At 32.3% G+C, this 22009-nt stretch overlaps 1 protein-coding gene across 1 annotated transcript; it reads left to right on the top strand.

The window, feature by feature from the left end:
• The first annotated feature begins 17785 nt into the window (after window positions 1-17785).
• LOC105786101 (leucine-rich repeat receptor-like serine/threonine-protein kinase BAM1) lies at window positions 17786-21528 on the top strand. Its single transcript, XM_012612384.2, has 2 exons — window positions 17786-20792; window positions 20871-21528. The coding sequence occupies exons 1-2, from the start codon at window positions 18137-18139 to the stop codon at window positions 21239-21241; spliced, it is 3027 nt and encodes a 1008-aa protein (XP_012467838.2). The 5' UTR covers window positions 17786-18136; the 3' UTR covers window positions 21242-21528.
• Window positions 21529-22009: the final 481 nt, after the last annotated feature.

Below are 22009 nucleotides of genomic sequence, written 5' to 3'. Positions count from 1 at the left end.
GTTAAACACACAATGAACATCATAAACGATCAATTGCACTGCAAATAGATTTAATGTCATTAACTCAGCATTCAGCCCAATACATTGCTAGTCCAATCTATTACATCTATGCCTCTACTCGGAAGTCGCTCCTGTTTTGATAACCAAGACAAATTATTTCCTTGTAGGGGCTTTAAATAACATAATAGTTCTCACATAAGTTACTTACACTTTGTAACCCATGAACTACAAAAAAATATTTAAATTACCAATTATAGAATGTCCTCTTTTGCATAAAAAAAAACTCCTTTTATGCCACTTTCTCATAATTCAGAATAAGTAATCAATGAGCCATGTTTGATCAAATCATTTATTTACATGCAAACCATTTGAGGATAATGTAGCACATAGATGATATTATGTGTATATTCTCATGAATAATCAATTCAAATGCTCAAGTAGTTTACATCAAATATGACTAAATTAAAAAACTAATGACACAATAACCTAACACATATAGTTGAGGATATTTTAACAGAGAATAAGAAGTAGGAAGAGACTAAGTCCCCCTGACGGAGTAAAAGCTTGAACTGTTTAGACAAGTCACCATTGAAGAGAACTAGGTAGGAAACTGTGGTAATGCACTACAAAATGGTTCTGACCCAAGAGTCCCTAAAGCCTAACACCTCAAGAACCGCTTGGATAAAGTTCCCAACTGATTCCGTCACATGATAAGCTTTGTTGATATCATCTTGAAGGCTACTAGGATTTCTTTCCCTTTCTTTTTCCTGTAGATCGTATTAAGGATTTTAGCTCCAAGCATTGAGTTGACACACGCACATAACTTGCAAAAATATGTTGAAAGAAAATGTTAGGTTTATCATCAATACCAAGGGCCTTGAATGGGCCAATCTAGAAGACAACATCCTCACTCCTCTTTCATCAAAAACAGTATGTGTTGGGCTAAGTTTAGTGATGTCGAGATGATTTGGTCCTCAATATTGTTGGTTCCCTCAAATCCAAAAAGAATTGTTTTGTTCCATGTGGATTTTCCACCCACTTGTTATTACAATCTCGTACATGCCTAGGATTTCCTATCTCAGTTTTCTCCTTGCGACAGCTCTCTTCTGAATCGAGGTTGAGTTGAGCATAAACAAGCTCAAATTCAAGATTTGACTTTCTCTCCTTTAAGCAGCCAAGAACTTTTCTGTTCCATGCTTAAGGTGCATTGCATGTAATTTTGAGTGATGTGGAAGACAGCATCCTCAACCTCGTTTTTCCGACAGCGGCCTATGAAGAATATCTCTGTATGCTGTTCTAAGTTTAGTGACCTCGACAAGAGAGAGTGGATACTGTACTGATCATATCTAGTGCAAAAAGGATATTGAGTGACATTAATGATGATTCAGAAAGACAAGAAGTAGACAATCCCACTTGAATATGACTTGGATTTCCATCAATTGCTTCCCCCACATGCCAAAATCATTTCCATTATGTCAAATGGGCCACATGCTTATTATGCGGGCTGAGCTACTCGTAGTATATTTGGCAGCATGCACCTGACCTTGCTTCTAGGTTTTCTTCAAATACATGCCATTTATATATTATAGTATATACACACACGTATATCAAACCCTTTGCTTCCACCTTTTTTTCTTTTTCATGTAAAATTTCAATTGATGAGTTTGCCTTTTGACATCCTCATCATGATACATGCTAAAGAAATGAAGGTGCTGTTTAATTTAATGGACAGCAAGAACTTCTCACAATAAAAAAAATGACCCAAAGATTTTTCTTTTAGGGTTAAAATATATATATATGGATAATATTTGATACACCATGCGTCATCAATAAACCATATCAAACTACCTCATCAATGAGCAAAAGAAAAAAAGTATTTGAGGATTTATAAATAAATACTATTAAGTTTACTTCAATATAATTAAGATTGATTAAATTTATTATTTTCTCATCCCTGTATATCAACCCGATAGATTAAAAAGCTTCTATTAGGGTTTTCTAATATCTTGAAAAATAAACTACACTGAACTAAGGAAGTTTTTTCAAGATAAAATTAATCTAATTGCTTCTGTTTGTTTCTACTCCTATTAATTTTCTTGATAAAAAATGTGCTTGATAGATTACATCGTAGGGTTATCGCTCAATGGGCAAGGATTGCATAAAATAGGGATATTATCTCTTTTCAATAGTTTAATGCCATGTCAGCATTTTCATCCTGAATTTCAGCATTTAAATAAATCAAATCCAAATCCAAATGAAAATCCTGAAATTCAGAATAAAATTACTGATGTGGCATTACACTATTGAAAAGATATAATATCTCTGTTTCATACAATCTTTTCTCTCTATGAATTTGACTCACTGATGAAAAGTAAAACAAGAAAATGATGGGTTCAAGAGCTAGCACTTAAATTATTTAGGTCCAGCTCAAAATAAAATGTGAGCTCAATTTAATAATCAAAAGGTGTGAAAGTCGTCAATTGACACCAATTTTATATTCTGTGCCCTTAAAAAAATTATGGAAATTGATTGGTGGGGGGGGGGTTGAAATGAATCTTATATAAGAAAGGGTGTCAAGTATGTTAAACTTCCAAAAAATCCTGTTGACATATTTTGACTAGAATAAAACCAAATAAATAAAGACAAAATTGGGAAATTGATTAGTATCATTGTGTGTATTTTGAGGTATATATATGTTTTTACTTTTGCTAGAAAAACTGTGTAAAGAATATCCCTACCGATTCTTAGTAGATTTCTTTTTGTAATCTTAAAAGATATGCATGTATAAGATCAAACAAACAAGACAAGTATTTGCGGATTATGAGGTTTCTTTTTGGTAGCTTTGCATGTATTTTGAGTTGCTCAATGACAAACTTGTAAAGACTCTCCCACCATCAATTTCTTGTCTTATTATGCAACAATATTAGTGGTTTGTTCTTTTTAGAAATTGGATTTTGATAATCCGATTAGAGAAGAATATCCCCCAAAATCCCCATAAAAATCCTAAATGCCAACCATAATTGAGATTGTAATATTTATTTATAATAATATAAAACTCAATGGTATTTTTGCTTCTAGAATTGCATTTATTCTAACTCAAATTTTAAAATATTCTAATTTAATCTTTAAAATATTAATTTTTATCAATTGTAATCTTTTGTAAGCTTAGTTATTAGCTTGAGCATTAAATTGCAGAACATATTTAAAACATATGGATCAAATTGTAAACATATGTGTCCTTATTACATAGAGAAGCAACCCTCATAATCTTGAACAACGTTATTTCTTTTTAACATGTCAAATTCAAGTTAGTCATGCAATAGATACATAAGTGTTTACAATTTGATCCATATGTCTTAAATATGCTTTATTTCATATCTGAATGGACATTTATCCCTCAAATTAGACGGTTTAAAAGTTTAGAAATCAATTTAAAACAAAATTTTATACAATTTACTTTATAATATATCAATACAATCTCGGCTTTTACTTTCTATAGACTTGCTTGCTGCTTGTAACTTTGTAATTAGTTTCTCTTATAAAAATAAATAAATAAAAGTTGTAGCAACTTATGCATTGGTTCATCCAAAGCAAAAGCTTTACTCATGAGTGAGGGAGAGAGGATACATACATATATATACACTTTAGTCTGGTCCGACAGCACAACAAGTGCTTAAAGACACTTTAAGAAGCAGTTCCAAAGTTGTAATAGGCCATGGAAGTGCCATAACATTAGACGAAAGGGAAACAAAAAAAGAAGAAGAAAGAAGCCAATCACTCAATGGTAACTCATTGGGAACTTCAAGTCATTGCTTTAATCTTACTAGGGAGCTCTGATTTATGATCTAATTATCATCAAATAAGAGTTAGTCCTCAAGGCACTGATCGAGAAGTGGGAGACTACGAATATTTTTGGTGATGTCATTTGTACTTACCAACTCCTCATCAACATTTTAATCTTTCATGCGTGAGGTATTTAAAAACTATTTATGAAAACGAATAATATGATATCAGATTTAATTAAATTGCTGACTAATTAAAATACATTTAGCTTCTCACTAGACAAAACTCTACGTTCTTTGCATGTAAATTAGTGATGGTTCCTCATTTGATAGCTAGTTAAGTTCTATATTGTTTTCCTCTCTTTTTTTACGAAAAAATACGTTGTATCTTCAAATAAATTGTAGTACAAAATAATTGAGACCTAAGATTTTGTAATATATACAAAATATGAAGATTTTTATATTTTAGATTTCGAATTAATGCGATATTTGTTGCTTGCATGCTTGTGGGATTTATCTTGCAGTATGCAACATTGCTTGTTGTTAGATTAATGCTGAATAAGTTAAAATTGGTTAAAAAGGATTTGAGAATCATTAAAATCCAAAATCTTGTCCTTTTATTTTTATTTTAACTTTTAACACAATTTTAGGATGATCTTATAGTGCAATATTGTACCCATTTTAGCTCAATTTATTAATTTATGCAATAATAGTGATAATAATAGAATTTGTTTCTTTTATCCTAGATTTAGTTCATTTTTAAAATTATTTTTAATATTTTTATAGTTGAACCAATCATTCAATTAATTGATCAAAAACTAATGGTACAAGTATACAATCGAGTTTTTGTTTTTACCTTAAAAGTTTTTACTCACATAACTAATAAATGCAAGATATTTGCATTATAAAAAAAACAAGTTTAAACCTTTAAAATAATATTCTCAAAAGAAATAGACATGAAATATAAAACTATAACATAAAAGATGAAAAACAAATATTTACCAAAAAGATGAACGCTGCATGCTTGTGTTTACTTACAGGACTAAAGTAAGTATTTTTGAAGGTGGTCTTTAGTTTGGTTATCCTATTTATGGAGCCGTTGCCAAAAAAAGCAAAAGCAAAATAATGCTTCTAAAGCTTGTGAATAAAGCAAAGGTGTTGCTCTCATTTGTCATTCGAGTTATCCCCAAAATCGATTCTCCTGGTATTTTAAAAATATAATGATTTATTTCATCTTCAAATTTTATAAACATATATTTAATATTTTATTTATTTTTTGTATTTTTTTGTCAAATCACTATAAATGAATAAAAAATTTAACAGCTTGTTTGGTTCGATGTAATGGGTTTACCATTACGCGCCGAATCAGTGGGCCCCACCTATTCCGGCGTTTGGTTCGTTGTAATGCCCATTACGCGCCGAATCGGTTACGTACCTATTCCTCCTTACTCACCGATTTCTATTCCCTGCCCTTTGTTCAGTTTAGCTCCCGTTTAGCCCTCTCTCAATTTCTATGCCATGTTTTACCCTCATCTTCCCAAGCCGAAATCCACCTCCAGAACTCCCCCTCCCAACATCAAACAGAACCTACCAGCAAAGTGACCTCCACCGCTCCGTTTCACTTTCATTTGATTGTTTTGTCGAACCAAACGCACCCTTCTGTTCTTCAAATGCAGTGAATAGGAAGTCTAAAAACAGACTTCTGTTCTTCAAATCCCAAGTATCTCCAAATAAACCCTCAAGAAAACCTTTCCAATTCAATCAAGGTAAACATTGTCTGCCCTAACATTTTTCTTTCAACGTGTTTTCCCTTTTATGTTTTTAATGTCTATGATGAAAGATTCAACATTTCTAGAAATTGAATCATGCATTCACCTTTAAAATGAGGTTTTAGAAAGTTTCTGAATCATGTAACTATCATTAAAAATTGGCATCTAAGGTTTCTGAAAACTAGGGCTTAAACTAGTTGAATTGAATCATGAATCCCGATTTCAACGATGAAAGATTGCACTTTTTCGAAGGTATAATTCAACTCAGAAAAAAATTAGAAGTTTGAATCCCAATATTCATAAAATAAAACTTTAATTCATTTGATAAAGAATTAGAAGTTGTAATGGTGCGAATGAGTTCTGGGAGTGCTTCAAGTATGGTTAAGAGGAAATCTTCGAAGGGTAAAGGGAAAGCTATTATTTCTGGTTCTGAAAATAGGTTTGAGATATTGAATGATGAATGTGAATTGGAACAGACTGATCAAGGTCAACTGGGAGAAGATTTAGTTAATCCTTTTTTGGAATGTAAGGGGTTTTAACAATTCCCTCAAATACATTAGGGTTATGAATAGAATGAAGGAGTTGAGAGTTGATATAGTTTGTTTGATTGAAACTAGAGTGAAGGAAAATAATGTGACTGCTATTGGAAAAGTGGTTTCGAGGTTGGAGGGCATTAACAACTACAATGATGCTTGAGAATGGAAGATTATGGTTTTATGGATGGACTTTTTGGAGGTTACAGAGGTTGTTAACACAGATCAGACTATCACATACATGATTAAAAGCTCTAATCAATTCTGGTATGTTTCTGAGGTTTGTGGAAGTACTGATGGTTGTGAAAGGAGAAGGTTATGGACTCATTTGGAGACTAAGCACAATGTTGGTGCTTCTCATTGGTTAGTAGCTGGGCATTTCAACGTGATTGCCAATCCTCAGGAGAGCTCAGATTTTTCAGGAGTTTATAATTAGAGTACTGACATTAAAGAGTTAGAAGTTGCTTGGAAGAGCTTGAGTTAGATGATTATATGTTTAGAAGTTGCTGTTGATTTTTATAAAAAGCTTATTGGCTCTCCTGATAAGATTGTTTTAGATTGTTCGCTTGATCTTCTAAAAGAAGTAATGCCTAAAACTTTTTCTACTGATGCTCAAATCGATCTGGCAAAGCCTATTCCTATAGAAGAGATTAAGGTAGCTATTTTTGAGCAAAATGGCAAAAAGGCTCTTGGTCCGGATGGGTGCACTGCCCATTTTTTTGTTAGGCAAGCTGAGCGAGATGCGATACGTGCTGCTCTGCAGGCAACAATGAAGGCAAGTTTTTTGTTTATTTTTTTCTTCTTTTATAGGAAAATATTTCTAGTAGACATTGTTATATCAAAAATGGGAAAATAAAATGGATCATGGTATTGGTTATCGCATATATCTTTTCTAATCGATTTATATGTCCAAACAATCATCGTCTTTTTACCGCAACTTCAGTAATCCTTTGGTTGAAACTCATGAACTAGTCGAGATGTGAAACCGCAAGTTGTATACTATCGAAATTTGATGCATGTTTGTGTGTGTATGTATTGTTTGATTGTATAATTTGGAAACAGATTGAAATCTCGTGCTTATCATGAACTATTCAGAGATTGTATTTATCTCGAAAAAGAAAGAAGTCTCTTAACCTTACCATTTACATGCTAGATTATTTTGCTGAGACCTGTTATATAATGTGCCTTTATTCAACTAGCATATTTATACAACTATTTTGCTATTTATCAGGCAATGGTGGCAATAAGAAAGAGCCAGGCAATAAGGGTAATGAAAAGGAAGACGGTGAGAATGATGGCCAAATAGAGGATAGCGATGAAGATGATGAAGCAGATAACGAGGAAGATATGGAAGAAAGTGAATAAGATTAGTGCTTGAGCAAAGTGGAAGGTGCAATACAACTTCCATTTTCTGATTAAATGATAGGCACTTGACATTAGCCATGTTCTTTACATGGGGAAGATGCTTATCTGGAGTGAGGATCTGATAAGCTTTTGTGCCAGTTAGCCTCTTGTTTTTGCCTTTTTACTTCCTTGTTTGTTTCCTCCTGAATTTTGGCTTAAGTTTGTTGTAGAAGATCCATAGATTTTGATATAAGAAAGAAAAGGTCATATTTTCAACTTTTTTTCTCAAAATATTTGTACTAGTAAATCAATTCACGTTCCTTATGTGGTAATAATATTTTAATAGCATGAACATTGGCATGGTATCTCAGCATGTCAGAGAAACTCCATGCAAGCAGTAGAAGACACAAAGAGAGGTTAAAAATATCTGTAGGCTTATATTTGGGAGCATAACAGATACAATAAGGTAATACATATTAAGTTGATTCTGAACCTATTCTATTGAGAAATTTAAACAACATAGATTATAAATTATATTTAATAATAATTATTTTAAATTATATTTTATAGTATTATATATTATGATTTTAGTAAATTCATATAAGAATATTTAATACTAAGAATTTTATCAAATTATATATTTTTATTAAATTATATTTAATAATAATTATGTTAAAATATGATTAAATTATTTATTATTTATATTAATAATCTTATTAAAATTTAATAACAATAACAATAATCATCTACCTAACAAAAATTCTGCAAAGGGTATTCTAGTCATTTTAGTTTTTTTCCCTATGCTATTACATCTCTATTACATTCAACCAAACACAAGAATACCATTACGCCTCTATTCCATTCCATTCAACCAAACAAAAGATTTACCTATTACGCCTCTATTCCATTACACATCTATTCCATTACACCTCTATTTCATTACGGCGAACTAAACGTGCTGTAATATTTTTTTAACTTATTGGCGTTATTGTATACATATAGATTGCTACGTGGATAACATGTTAGCATTTAATTAATTTTTTAAAATTTAAAATTTAAAAAATGCAAAAACTAGTTTTTAAAATTAAAAATCATTAAAATTATAAAAGAATATTTTTAATGTTTTAAAAAATTAAAAATTAAATTAAATATTGACGTGTCACCTACGTGGCCAACCATATGTATGCCACGTCAATAAAGTTAACAAACATCAACTTTTCCATCTATTTTAAAATGATTTGACAAAAATACAAATTAAAAAGTTAAATATAAGCCAAATTTTATTATTATGCCTATTTTAAAACATCAACACATGTTTTTTTTTCAAAAATAATGGTTGAATCAGCATTTTCAATTGAAAAACAACCTATTTCAAAGTAAGATATATATATATATATATCACATCATCACCTCAAATTATTTTATTAAATTAAAAAAACATCTCAAGACAGGATAAAAGTAGAAGATTAGAATATATATACACCATATTTTAAACATCATAGGTAGGTTAACTCAAAATTAAAGAATCTTGCCAAAACTAAATTTTGTAAGGCATATACTCAAAATCTTAAAAAATAAAGAAAATTAAGTAATGAATATAATTATTGGTGCCGTGCCTATTGGTGACGGCATTACTCACCTCAAAAACTTGTCATATCTTGTGTCGGTAAATTTTGGTGTCATATTTTGTGTTGGCAAATTTTAGTAACACAATCTTTGGACTTTAATTTTTACTAATACTTTGGATGGTTGCAAGCCCATCTATGATATCGGAACTGTTTCTAACAACATATCTTGAAGATTAGTTTGGTTTTGAATCATGAAAATCGACTTCCTGATCGGTTTGGGTAAACTTGGAAGCCTATCTTGAATATTTGAAGACTTATCCTCGACACATTGAAGGTGTTCTCTTTGCTGACTTTCTTGTTGTTTAATTGGAAAGATCGATTGTAATTAATATAGTATGTTAGCAAGTCTTGATTCTTTATAAATTTAGGAGATTTGTATAGGTGATGTAATAATTGGAGAGCACTAATTCTTGTTCATTGGAGGAATTTTTATTGTGAGTGCATTAAGTGCAAAATCAAGTGTTACTTAATTTTGTCCTAAGTTTTCCGGGGGAGCTTAGAGGAGAGTTGTCTAGATCTTAGATACAAAATTGATGAGTCTAATCAGTAAGTGTTAGAGGTTGTAATCACTAATTGCACGAGTTGCTACGATAGTGGATTATCTCTCTAAGCAATGCCCCATAGACATAGGAAAACCGAATAACGTAAACATATTGTGTGTTCTTTGTTTTTTGGCCTTGTTCATCACCAATGCCTAAAGCAATCGACACTACTCTGAAGCATTGCTTCTAAAAGTGTTTATATTTACTTGCAAGTATCATTTTAGATCTTTCAGACGTCAAATTAGTTCCTCGTATGAAAAAAGCTATTACACGATATTGCAATAATAATGCTACTATAGCTAATAATAAGGAAAACGAGCATCAGGAGAAGACAAAAACACATTGGTTGCAAATACCAATTTATTAAAAAGGTAGTAGTGGTGGATTAATAGATATAATCAAAGTAGCATCCAATGACAACCTTACTGATTCATTTACAAAGACTCCGGTAGCTAGGAGTTTTGAGGAAAATGTTGAGGGTATTAGAAAGCGAAATATGACCCATTTACTCCACTAGGATAAGTGAGAGATTGTTAATATTTATGCTCATAGTATTCTAATTTCACCATAAATTACTTGTAATATTCCGAACTGTTTGAATTAATAAAATTTCCACATGTTTATTTAATATTCTTTGTATGGTTGTTTTCAATAATTTTGCATGTAAAGTAAATAGTTAAGCAAATATTGAATCATTGATTACACAAGCTTTGACTAATATTAAGTTTGTTGGAAATCAATTAAAAATATATAGTTTAGTTGGGCAGTGAAAATTTAAAATTTTTTTTAAATGAACCCTAGTCGAGATACCTAAAGCAAGAAATTTGATCAAATAAGAACCTGGGTGTTGAGGTTGCAAGGAGAATCCTAATTCGTAAATGTTGTCTAAGAAGGTGCTTGGACTTTTAGCTAAGCCCGTTTGCTAAGCCTAGGCTCGACCTGGCCCGAAAATGGGCCTAAAATTTTGCCCAAGCCTAGCCTAGATAAAAATGCTAAAACCCGGGCCTGGCCTAGCCCGTATTAATTTTTATATAATTTTTAAATATATAACACATCAAAAATACTAAAAACATTAAAATAAATATTTTCCCAACAAATTGAAAATAAATTTTAAATAATATGTGTACTTAAATAACACTAAGATAGATGCAACTTAACAAGCAAATGTCTCTAAAATAATAACAAAATTAACAATAAAACAAGTGTTATATAATATCCAAATAATAACAACAAAGAAGTAGTAACATAATAATGAAATTGTAGCAAAATAGGGAGAAAACAACAACAAAATAGTAGATTTTTTTGTCTTTTTGTGAATTCAGGCCATAGTTGGGCAAATGCCTTACTCGAGGCCCGACCCATTTTAAAACGGGTTTTATTTTTTGTCTAAGCCCATTTTTCGGGTTTATATTTTTGCTCAAACCCTCCCACTTTTCGAGTGAACCTTCGGGCCAGCCCATGAACAAGTCTAATTGAGATTAAGTATTTCTGTTAAGGTTTTTTTTCATGTGATGTTTTCATAAGCAAATGGACTTTTAAGATGTGATTTATGTATATGATTCATTGTGTCTCATATTCTTAGTCGAATTTGGAGTCTTGAAGATGTTAGATCAACTTAACTTTGTGGATAAGGCTTGTGCTTATCATTTGAACTTATTTTGATAGATTTATAATTTGTTTTAAATAGATCAAATATTATTTTATCTTGAGATAATATTGGAGCCTATCTATCTTGGTTATTTTATTGAAGAAGAAAAGATTATATTAGACTATGATAATGGAATAGACTACCATATTAAGCCTATAAATAGGCCGCCAATATGCATGAAAGATACTTCGATTTAAAGGATTGATGTGCTTATTTGATTAAGTTATCTTTTGTTATTTTTTCTTGTATTTTTGCACTCTATTATTAGGTTTTCTTTGTGAGAGATTGAATCTTTGTATGTGAGGTTTTGGGTGAGTGGTCCTAACAAGTTGGGACTAACTATTGAGGCTAGGGGTGAGCAAAACTCGATTCGACTTGAAAAAATCGAAAAAAATTTGAATTTCGAGTTAAACAAATCGAGTTATTCGAGTTAATCGAGTTATTCGAATCAACTCGAATTTCTTTTTCGAATTTCGAGTTCGAATCGAGTTGAGTTTTCGAATTCGAATAACTCGAATGATTCGAATAATTCGAATATCAAACTATAATATTTTACATTTTTACTCCAAACTCCCAAACCTTTTTACTTTTCTCTCAAAACTTTTACTCCTTCCCACTTTCCCCCCAAAACTTTTACTCCCCTCCCCTCCCAACCCTCCAATCTACCCAAAATCCATTTCCCACCAAAATTTTACTCTCCCACTTATTTTTTTTCAAAATTTTACTCCCCAAAACCCTCAAAATCTTTTATTTTCCCCCAAAATTTTTACTCCCTCCCACTTTTCCCCTAAAACTTTTATTCCCTTCCCATCCCACCTCCCATCTATCCCAAACCCTCCCCCCTCCAATTTTTTTTTAATATTTTCCCTCCAAAATTTTACCCCTATTTATTTTCCTCAAACTTTTATTCCCCAAAACTTTTATTTTTCCCTAAACTTTTACTTCTCACCCTTTACTCTCAAATAAAAAATCAAAATTATCCAAAAAATCACTAAACATAAATAGTAATAATTTTATTTATATCTAGTATTTATATTATTAAATTAAATTTCACATTTTATATTATTTTATTATTGAATTGTTTAGTCATATTGAATATTTATATTAAAATTGAATTATTAATTATGCCATAAAATATTCGTGTTAAAATTTTATATTGGTATCAATTTCACATTTTATTTTAAAATAACATTTATTAAAAGATCATATTTTTACATTTAATATATTTTTAATTCTAAAATACTTAGTGACAAGAATCTGAAGATAATTGAAACAACTAAGCAAGCAAAGAAGCTAACCAGTATATAAAAAATTAATAAATAAATTATGAAGTGATGAAAGTTAATAAAAATTTTGATTAAGGTGGACAAATTTTATTACGATGGGTGACAATGGTTACAAGGATCCAAAATTATTTTTTAAAATTTAACTCGAACAAATATATTCGATTCGAATTCCATCTCACTCGACTCGATTCGAGAAAACTTCAAATAAAGTTAGGATGATAAAATGAGATTCGAAAATTCGATTAACTCGAAAATTTTCAATTCGATTCGATCGAATGCTCACCCCTAATTGAGGCTATAACTTTGTTTAAGGGTAGATTGGACTTTAGCCAATAGGTGGTTGGATAAATTGTAAAATGAAACCATTCACTGAGTAAGGCTCCACCGAGTAAGATTGTTTCCGAACTGCGTTAACAATCGGCTGTGTGCAAATCTCTCTCTACTTTCTCTATTTTTTATTTTTGTTTCGTTGATTAATCAATTATGTGACTGAACACCATATTGAATAGACAGATTATATCTATAGCAATTGACATGTTTTTTCAATTATAAATCCAATTTAATTTATATTGTCATATGGTTGAATTTATAGATTTTTAATTCAACCAATTAAAGTGAAGACTATTACTTTAGGTGCATTGCCAAAGCTCAAAGGTGTTTCAAAAGAGTTAAAGGCTGATAGCCCCCTTACCTCCAAAGATCTTTGTTTGTGATCATGCTTTCATTTTCATCAATTTGAGGCGCCCCTTGAGTAAAAGGATAGTAGTGTTCTTTATATCCCCCTATACTGATTTCATAATTAAATGACAATAATTATGTTGTCTACTACCCTTAATTAACCTCAAAGTGTCACCCATGTTCATTGCTTCCCTTCCTTTTTCTTCTTTTGGACCCTCTGCATCTTTTAAACTTTACTTTTTGCCATTATCCTTTAGCACCACTCCATTTCTTACTTTGTCAACGACTTCATTATCATCAAGTTTTGGCTCCATGGGTTAAATTTTGGTTTATCTATAATAATAAGGGTAAATTTCACCATTAATCACTAAATTATGAGTAAGTTTTTGTTTTGGTCACTTAACTAAAAAAGTTACAATTTGGTAAATTATTTGAAAGTTTTCATTTAAGTCACTAAATTATTCAAAAGATTTTATTTAAGTCATTGTGTTATTATGTTTTTCTTTTAAAAAAAAGGAATTTTTGTGAGTGAGTTTCAAGCGACGATTCGACGACCGGTACGGTAGATCAATACCCATTGACAAATAGAAGAACATACCTTAGATCCAAGTCAATTTGATAGTCAATGTTGAAGATTGAAAAAAAAAGTTGTTTAAATTTTGTTTCGAAAACTCATGACGTCCAAAGTTATTTTATGAAAAAAACTGAAATGTAGAAGAAAAGAGAAAAAAAGTTTTTGACTGATGTAGGCAATACGAATAGAGAAAGTCATACAACATTAATTTTAACAATCTAATAACTTAAATGAAAACTTTTAAATATTTTAATAATTAAATTAAAACTTTTGTAATTAAGTGACTAAAACAAAAACTTATTCATAGTTTATTGACTAATAATGTAGTTTTCCTTAATAGTAAGCAGGTAAGAAAATGATTAATTCAGGTTTCCTTGTAAGAAAAAACAAGCTTTTATTTTATCATCATCATGGCTACCAAACAGCAACAATTCCATGTCACATTGCCATATAAGTACTCAATGAGTGCTACAAAGCAGGAAACTGGTGCTCCTGAGGTTGTCATCTTTTCATCTCCATTTTTGTGAGTGTTGATGCACGGCAAGGGACCAGGGTGACATGGATATGCATTTTCATTCTTCTTCCTCCACTGCTTCTTCATCATGCTGTACTTTGAAACATTTTTATGACAGTACTATGATTTTATATCTGAAACTTCGTTATTGGGATAGAGAAAGAAGAAAAAGAACCCAGAATATTTTTGGGGTTAGATTCCACCAGATATCCTAAAAATATTAAATTGGTACCATACTTCACAACACTTTAATTAAGTCCTCAAAGTATCACACTCATATTATCTAGGCCTTTTAGTTAATCTCACTGTTGGTTTGAGCATTAAATGTCAGTTTCCATGTAAAGTGGAGCATATTTAGAATACAATAAACTGCAGGCAGACAGCTTAAAATTGACATGGTTAAAAAAATTAAAATAGCCCTCATAAGTTTGAGGCATAATGATAAATTTAGCTCTTCAACCTTTTAAAGATAATCAAATTTAATCATCAACCTTTCAAAAAGAGTTAAATTGTAATTTTAACAAAATATTAACTAAAACATTAAATTTTTAAATGTGACAGTTCACGTGACAATCCATATGTATTTTATGTCATTTTTGAATATTTTTATAAATTTTAAAATATTTGTCGTGTGACATATAAAAAATTAGTATAATGTTAAAATAATATAAATTGTCACATGAATTGTCATGCCAACATCATTAAAAATTAATATTTTGTTGAAAAATAATTTCACTATTTTTAGAAGTTATGACAAAATTGAACTTAAAAAAACTATTAACATATTTACACTTCAAATTCGAAAAACATTAAATGGCTAAATTCACAAATTGGAAAGGGTAAGGAATGTTATTAGTTGATAGTATGAAAATGTGCAGAGAGATTAGATTGTGAAGTATAGTGCCGCCGAATAATAAATAAACACAACATGTAGAACGGAATCAAGTTTGACAACAAGTCGCAGAGAAGCAAATGGAACCTGGTTCTATCTTTCAAGATGCTCTGCCACACTTCTATTATGATGCAAAGTCAACTATTATTGCTCCTGCTTTCCATTTTAATCTTCTTTTCCTTATTCTTGCCTGCCTTATCTTATTTTATATATTATTTTGTTTTCCACTATGGTTTTCAGGATGTAACTTCTTCTTTTTTCTCAAATCTGCAAAGATTTTACGTGATTTGAACCCAAATGGTCCCATTTGCCCTGGATTTTGTCAAAAACCAACAACTAATTAACAGGGTTTAGGATTGAAGATCTTAGGATTACCAATCATCTCCCTTTGGTTTAACCAAATGCATAACATTGAGGGTGACCACATGAGCCCGTAAGAGAGGCCAGCCAAAGGGACAGTGACCCTTCAAAGGGGCCACACCTTCCCCATCGATAAGTCAGATAGGGACACCTCAAAAGCTCAAATCGGTTGCCTTATTAACAGTTGCAGTAATCAAGCACAAGTTGGAGCCAGCCAATTAACTATTTTTATGAGAAAGTGAGAGAAATGGAAAACAACAGTCAAAAACAAAACATCAAGTTATTACAAAACAAGAGCACTCTTTCCCATGTAAATGGTATGTCATAGTTTTTTCTTTTTATGAAAGATAACGGTGATATTTGAGTTCAAATTAATACAACAGCAGCACTCTTTTCCATGTGAAGTTGAGGGTCCTAGATTTTTCTTTTTCTTTTCAAGTGGAAGATCAAAAGCAGGTTTATATATATATATACACACACTTGCTTTTACTTTTCAGCCCTCTCTTTAAGACTTTCCATCTTCCATTAAAGCTCAAATTTGCACATTAATATATACAGTTGGTCCCAGCTCTGTAGGACAAATTGAATTAATATTTTTTTTTAATAAAAGATAAGGAAAAAGATTGTTCAAGAATGAAATTCGAGAGAGAAAAAAAAGCTTCCAATGGTTCCTTCCTTTCATGCAACATAATTATATATTGATCATTCAACAAACATTGTAATGATATATTAATAATCAGCATCTTTTTTAATCCTTTCGACCTGCTATGTTGCAGGCACATGTTCCCAACTCAAAGATTGAAAATCTCACTCTACTGCTTCTTATGTAAGATTACCACTAGATTGTCTAAACTCTTCATGGGAATACTCGAACAACATTTATATATCTATGCCTTTTAAACTTTAAATCCATTTCTGGTCGAACCTATGGTTGAGGAGATTTATGAGGCCGTCACGTTGTCATGGCAATCGTCAGTGAAGACCCAAGAGTTTAAGACTAACAGAACTTTGATATTTATTGTGAAATCCCTTTTAATTGGGACGTCCATGCATGCACCATTCAAGTTTCTTTTATCTTGCTCGTGCATATTATTGTCGATTGAATTTCTTTGTTGAATTTGGTTATCCGCCAGTTTTTTTAATTTCTATTTAAGACAAATTAAGTTATACAGAATGTTGAAATAAATTAAGGTGATGGTTCACTTCATATGCAATGCGGAGAGTTATTAAGGACGAAAGTTTAGGATGGTTAAAATTCATATTTACAGTATAGGTTAAAATATAAGTTTTTGTACTTTTTAAACATTAAAATTTAGTCTTTCTATTTTTATTTTCAGAATTTAGTTCATTTACTTTTTAAGTTTTAAAATTCAAGTTCAATTCTTAACATTATTAAATTTGTTAGTGTATCATTTAGAAATAATAAAAAACACTCACTTGATAGCTATGTAATTAAGAACGACGTCAGTAATGAACTTAAATTTAACACAATATTAATAGTTGAGCCTAAATTCGAAATCTAAAAACAGTACTAAATTCTTAAAATTAAAAATATAAGTACTAAATTCTCGACTTTCAAGAGTACAAAAACTTATATAGCTTATTTTAACCTATGATATATAACACTAATAACTTCATGTGCAAGAATCAAGATGATGAAACTAATGTCAAAAAGAATATTTGAGCTCCATTTTCTGATGAAACTGATTTGAAGTTTAGAACCCCTGTACTCATCACAGAAATTATATATAGATTCTGATCATTTACATTTGTTTAATGCTAAAACTAACAAGAACCCAGATCTGCAACAAATCCAAAGAATAAAAAGTAGTTTGAAATAGTAAGAAATGGAATCTTTTGATCTGAAGATCCTTGCATTGCTGTGGTAAAACCCATGATTTTGAAACATTCTCAAGGCTTTACTATCAACTACTATTCCACTTATTTCCATTGATAATTGGGATAAACCAAGATGGGATTACATGGTTGTCAATTAATGAAAAGCAACAGGGCAATTGAGCCATTTTAAAATGATTGAAACTTCAATTCTATCATCTCTCATTCAAAGCAATAAAGATCATTGTTTTGATTAAAGCTAAAGGGCATTCTTTTTTTTTTGTCATATAAATAAAGGAAAGAGTGCATCAACTTTACCTCCTTTTTTTTTTTTTGGCTTCCTCTATAATCTCAACTTTAAAATTCTGTTACTGAAACTCCCTTTTTTCCTTCTTTCATTTAAATGTTGTTCCCATTTCATTTTAAAGGTTGATTAAGGACACTCAGTTTGTAAAACCCTTTAAAACAAATCCCTTGTCTTTCCTTTTTGTTCTACTTTACTTAAAGAAGCTTAAGGTAGAGAGATAAGAAGGAATAGCTAACACCTTCCATGACTAGCAGAATTTCAATCTCTCTGAGAGAAAAGACAGGAAAAGAAAAGAAAAGAGGAAGAGCAAAAAAGGAGAGGCTCAGCTTCTATCTTGTATATCAAGACTCTTTCTATCAACATGTCTGATTCTTTAAGCCTATACACACTTGAAGTTTCTCAGATTCCCTTCACTTTTCCCTACTTTTCTAGAAAATCTTTTAATGTTGGAAGGCTTAAATCCCTTTGTCTTTGCTTCAACTCCTTCCAAACTCAATCCTCTTGAAACATATTTTCTCAAACCAAACATGTTCCCTCTCATTGTTTTCACATTACTCTCTCATCTAACTATTTCTTCATGTTCTGCTTCATTACATGCTGATTTTCATGTCTTGGTGGCACTTAAGAATGGATTTCAGTTCCCTGAATCCCTGTTAAGCTCATGGAATTCTTCGAATCCGAGTTCGGTTTGTTCCTGGTCCGGCGTACAATGCTATGGGGGACGAGTTGTTTCATTGGACTTGACAGATATGAATATGTGCGGCTATGTTTCACCTCAGGTTTCAAGGCTTGATAAGCTAACCAACCTCTCCCTTGCTGGCAACAACTTCACTGGCAACATTGAGATTGCCAATATAAGCGACCTTCGGTTTCTCAACATTTCCAACAACCAGTTCAATGGTCACCTGGATTGGAACTATGCAAGCATCAGCAACCTGGAAGTGTTTGATGCTTATAACAACAATTTCACTGCTGTTCTGCCGGTTGGGGTTGTTGGATTGAAGAAACTCAGGTACTTGGATCTTGGTGGCAATTATTTCTATGGCACAATCCCACCAAGCTATGGCACGTTGGTGGGGTTGGAGTATCTTTCACTAGCCGGGAATGATCTTAATGGGAAAATTCCTGGTGAGTTAGGCAACCTGGTCAACTTGAGAGAGATCTATTTGGGGTATTACAATGTTTTCCAAGGCGGTATCCCTTCAGAGTTGGGTAATTTAGTAAATTTAGTTCACATGGATCTCTCAAGCTGTGAATTGGATGGTCCAATTCCTCACGAGTTGGGGAAGCTGCAGTTGCTTGATACTCTGTACCTGCATATCAATCTACTCTCAGGTCCAATTCCTAAGCAGCTAGGCAACGTGACCAACTTGGTGAACCTTGATCTCTCCCACAATGCACTCAGTGGAGAAATCCCACCTGAGTTCACCAATCTCAAGCAACTCAGGCTTCTCAATCTCTTCATGAACACACTACACGGCTCTATTCCACATTTGGTAGCTGACTTGCCTAATTTAGAAACCTTGGGGCTATGGATGAACAACTTTACTGGTGTGATACCTGAGAATCTCGGTCGAAACGGGAGGCTGCAAGTGCTCGATTTATCGTCCAACAAGCTAACTGGTACGATCCCTCCACACTTGTGTGCTTCGAATGAGTTAAGGATATTGGTCCTGATGAAAAATTTCCTTTTCGGGTCCATTCCTGAAGAACTGGGGAGATGTTATAGTCTCACTAGAGTAAGGTTGGGGCAGAATTACTTGAATGGTACCATTCCAAATGGCTTCATTTACTTGCCCCAACTAAACTTAGCAGAGTTGCACAACAATTACCTTTCGGGAACATTGGCTGAAAATGGTAACATGTCGTCTAAACCTGTTAAGTTAGGCCAGCTCAATTTGTCAAACAATCTCCTTTCAGGTCCATTGCCATCTTCACTTTCCAACTTGTCTTCTCTCGAAATCCTTCTACTTAGCGGAAACCAATTCTCGGGTCCTATACCACCTTCTATAGGAGAACTCATGCAAGTTTTGAAGCTTGATGTTAGTAGAAATTCACTTTCTGGTATTATCCCACCAGAGATTGGGAACTGTTTTCATCTCACATACCTTGATATGAGCCTAAATAACCTCTCTGGCTCAATTCCACTTGAGATTTCCGATTTGCATATCCTGAGTTACTTGAATGTATCGAGGAACCATTTAAATGAAGGCATTCCCAAAAGCATTGGATCAATGAAAAGCCTCACCGTTGCCGACTTCTCCTTCAACAATTTCTCTGGGAAGCTGCCGGAGTCCGGCCAGTTTGCCGTCTTTAACGCTTCATCTTTTGCAGGCAATCCTCAACTCTGTGGTTCTCTCCTCAACAACCCTTGCAATTTCTCTGCAGTTACAAGCACCCCAAGAAAGGCCCCTAGGGACTTCAAGCTAATCTTTGCATTAGGCCTTTTAATATGCTCTCTAATATTTGCCACTGCCGCCATCATCAAAGCCAAGTCATTCAAGAAGAACGGTTCAAATTCTTGGAAGATGACAGCATTCCAAAACCTCGAATTCACCGTTTCCGAAATCCTCGACTGCGTCAAGGATGGCAATGTGATTGGAAGAGGAGGTGCAGGCATTGTTTATCATGGCAAAATGCCTAACGGTATGGAAATCGCGGTAAAAAAGCTTCTCGGCCTTGGCACAAGTCGACACGATCATGGTTTCCAAGCCGAAATCCAAACATTGGGAAACATCAGACACCGAAACATCGTCAGGTTGCTAGCATTTTGCTCCAACAAGGAAACCAATCTCTTGGTCTATGAGTACATGAGAAATGGAAGCCTCGGTGAAGCATTACATGGCAAAAAGAAAGGTGCTTTCCTCGGATGGAACTTGAGGTACAAAATTGCAGTTGAAGCAGCTAAAGGTCTTTGCTATCTTCACCATGATTGTTCTCCATTAATCGTTCACCGAGACGTAAAATCAAATAATATCTTGCTCGATTCAAGCTTCGAAGCACACGTTGCAGATTTCGGATTAGCCAAATTCTTGGTGGATGGAGGTGCATCGGAGTGCATGTCCGCCATTGCAGGATCCTATGGCTACATTGCTCCTGGTATGTACCAAACTTCTCTCCTCTTCATTTAAATAATTATTTTCCCTGACATTAATGCTATTTTCTTTTTAATCTCAGAATATGCATACACGTTGAGAGTAGATGAAAAAAGTGATGTGTATAGTTTTGGGGTAGTTCTTTTAGAGATGATCACCGGACGAAAACCGGTGGGTGAATTTGGAGAAGGTGTAGATATAGTACAATGGGCTAAACGATCGACAAATTGTCGAAGAGAAGAAGTTAGTAACATCGTGGACCGGAGGCTAACATCAGTGCCTAAAGACGAGGCAATGCACTTATTGTTCATTGCAATGTTATGCGTACAAGAAAATAGCATAGAACGTCCCACCATGAGAGAGGTAGTTCAAATGCTATCGGAGTTTGCTCGACATTCACTTGACTCCCAATCTTCGTCTTCCTCCTCCTCCTTCATTCAAAAAAAATTTTGAAACAAATAAATAAATGAAGAGATTTGAGTTTTAAGCAACTTCTGTATTTTTCTTTTTTACTGGTGTTTTGGGTTTGTTGTTATATAGTTTGCTATTTGCAAAGCATACATCTCTAATTTTCTTTCATAAATTTTCAGTTTACGTTTAGGGATAACCCAAAAATAAATAGATTTAGGAATAATTGCATCCTTAAAAATGGATCATGTATGCACTCCCTTCTTTGTATTATATTCCATATTTCAATGCTACACTTATCAATTGACAACAGATTCTATCATTTGTGTAAATTATAATATTACTTTTCTTTAAAACTAGTTGCTAGCATCTACTCTACAGAATGGGAAATATTAATTATTGGGCTCACTCGATAAATACAATAAAAAATTAATTATATTAACATTATTTAATCTTTAAAATATTTAATATTAAAACAACATTTTATATCATTATTAAATTAATTTATTTTAATGTTAAAATTTTATTTTATAATATTATATTTATCTTTACTCTACTTTAAATCATAAAAGTAAGTTAAATAAACCTTACAGAATAAAATCATAACCTATATGAAAATTGTTTAATCCTTAATTTGTAACCCCCAGAGTAATTTATTTCTATTTTTATAAATATTTGTTACAAATGGATATATGTTTCAGTTGTTAAGTGTTTTGGGTGTGTGGGTGTGGGTGTGGGTGTGTGGGTCTTGGGTTCAAGTCTCATCTTTGGTAAATTTTGGTTATTTTAGATTCAAGCCTACCATTGTCGAGT

The sequence above is a fragment of the Gossypium raimondii genome, chromosome 1 (genome assembly GCF_025698545.1).
Source record: "Gossypium raimondii isolate GPD5lz chromosome 1, ASM2569854v1, whole genome shotgun sequence".
NCBI classification, from domain to species: Eukaryota; Viridiplantae; Streptophyta; class Magnoliopsida; order Malvales; family Malvaceae; genus Gossypium; species Gossypium raimondii.
Note: the sequence above shows the minus strand (reverse complement) of the source record. Positions and strands in the feature narration are given on the sequence as shown.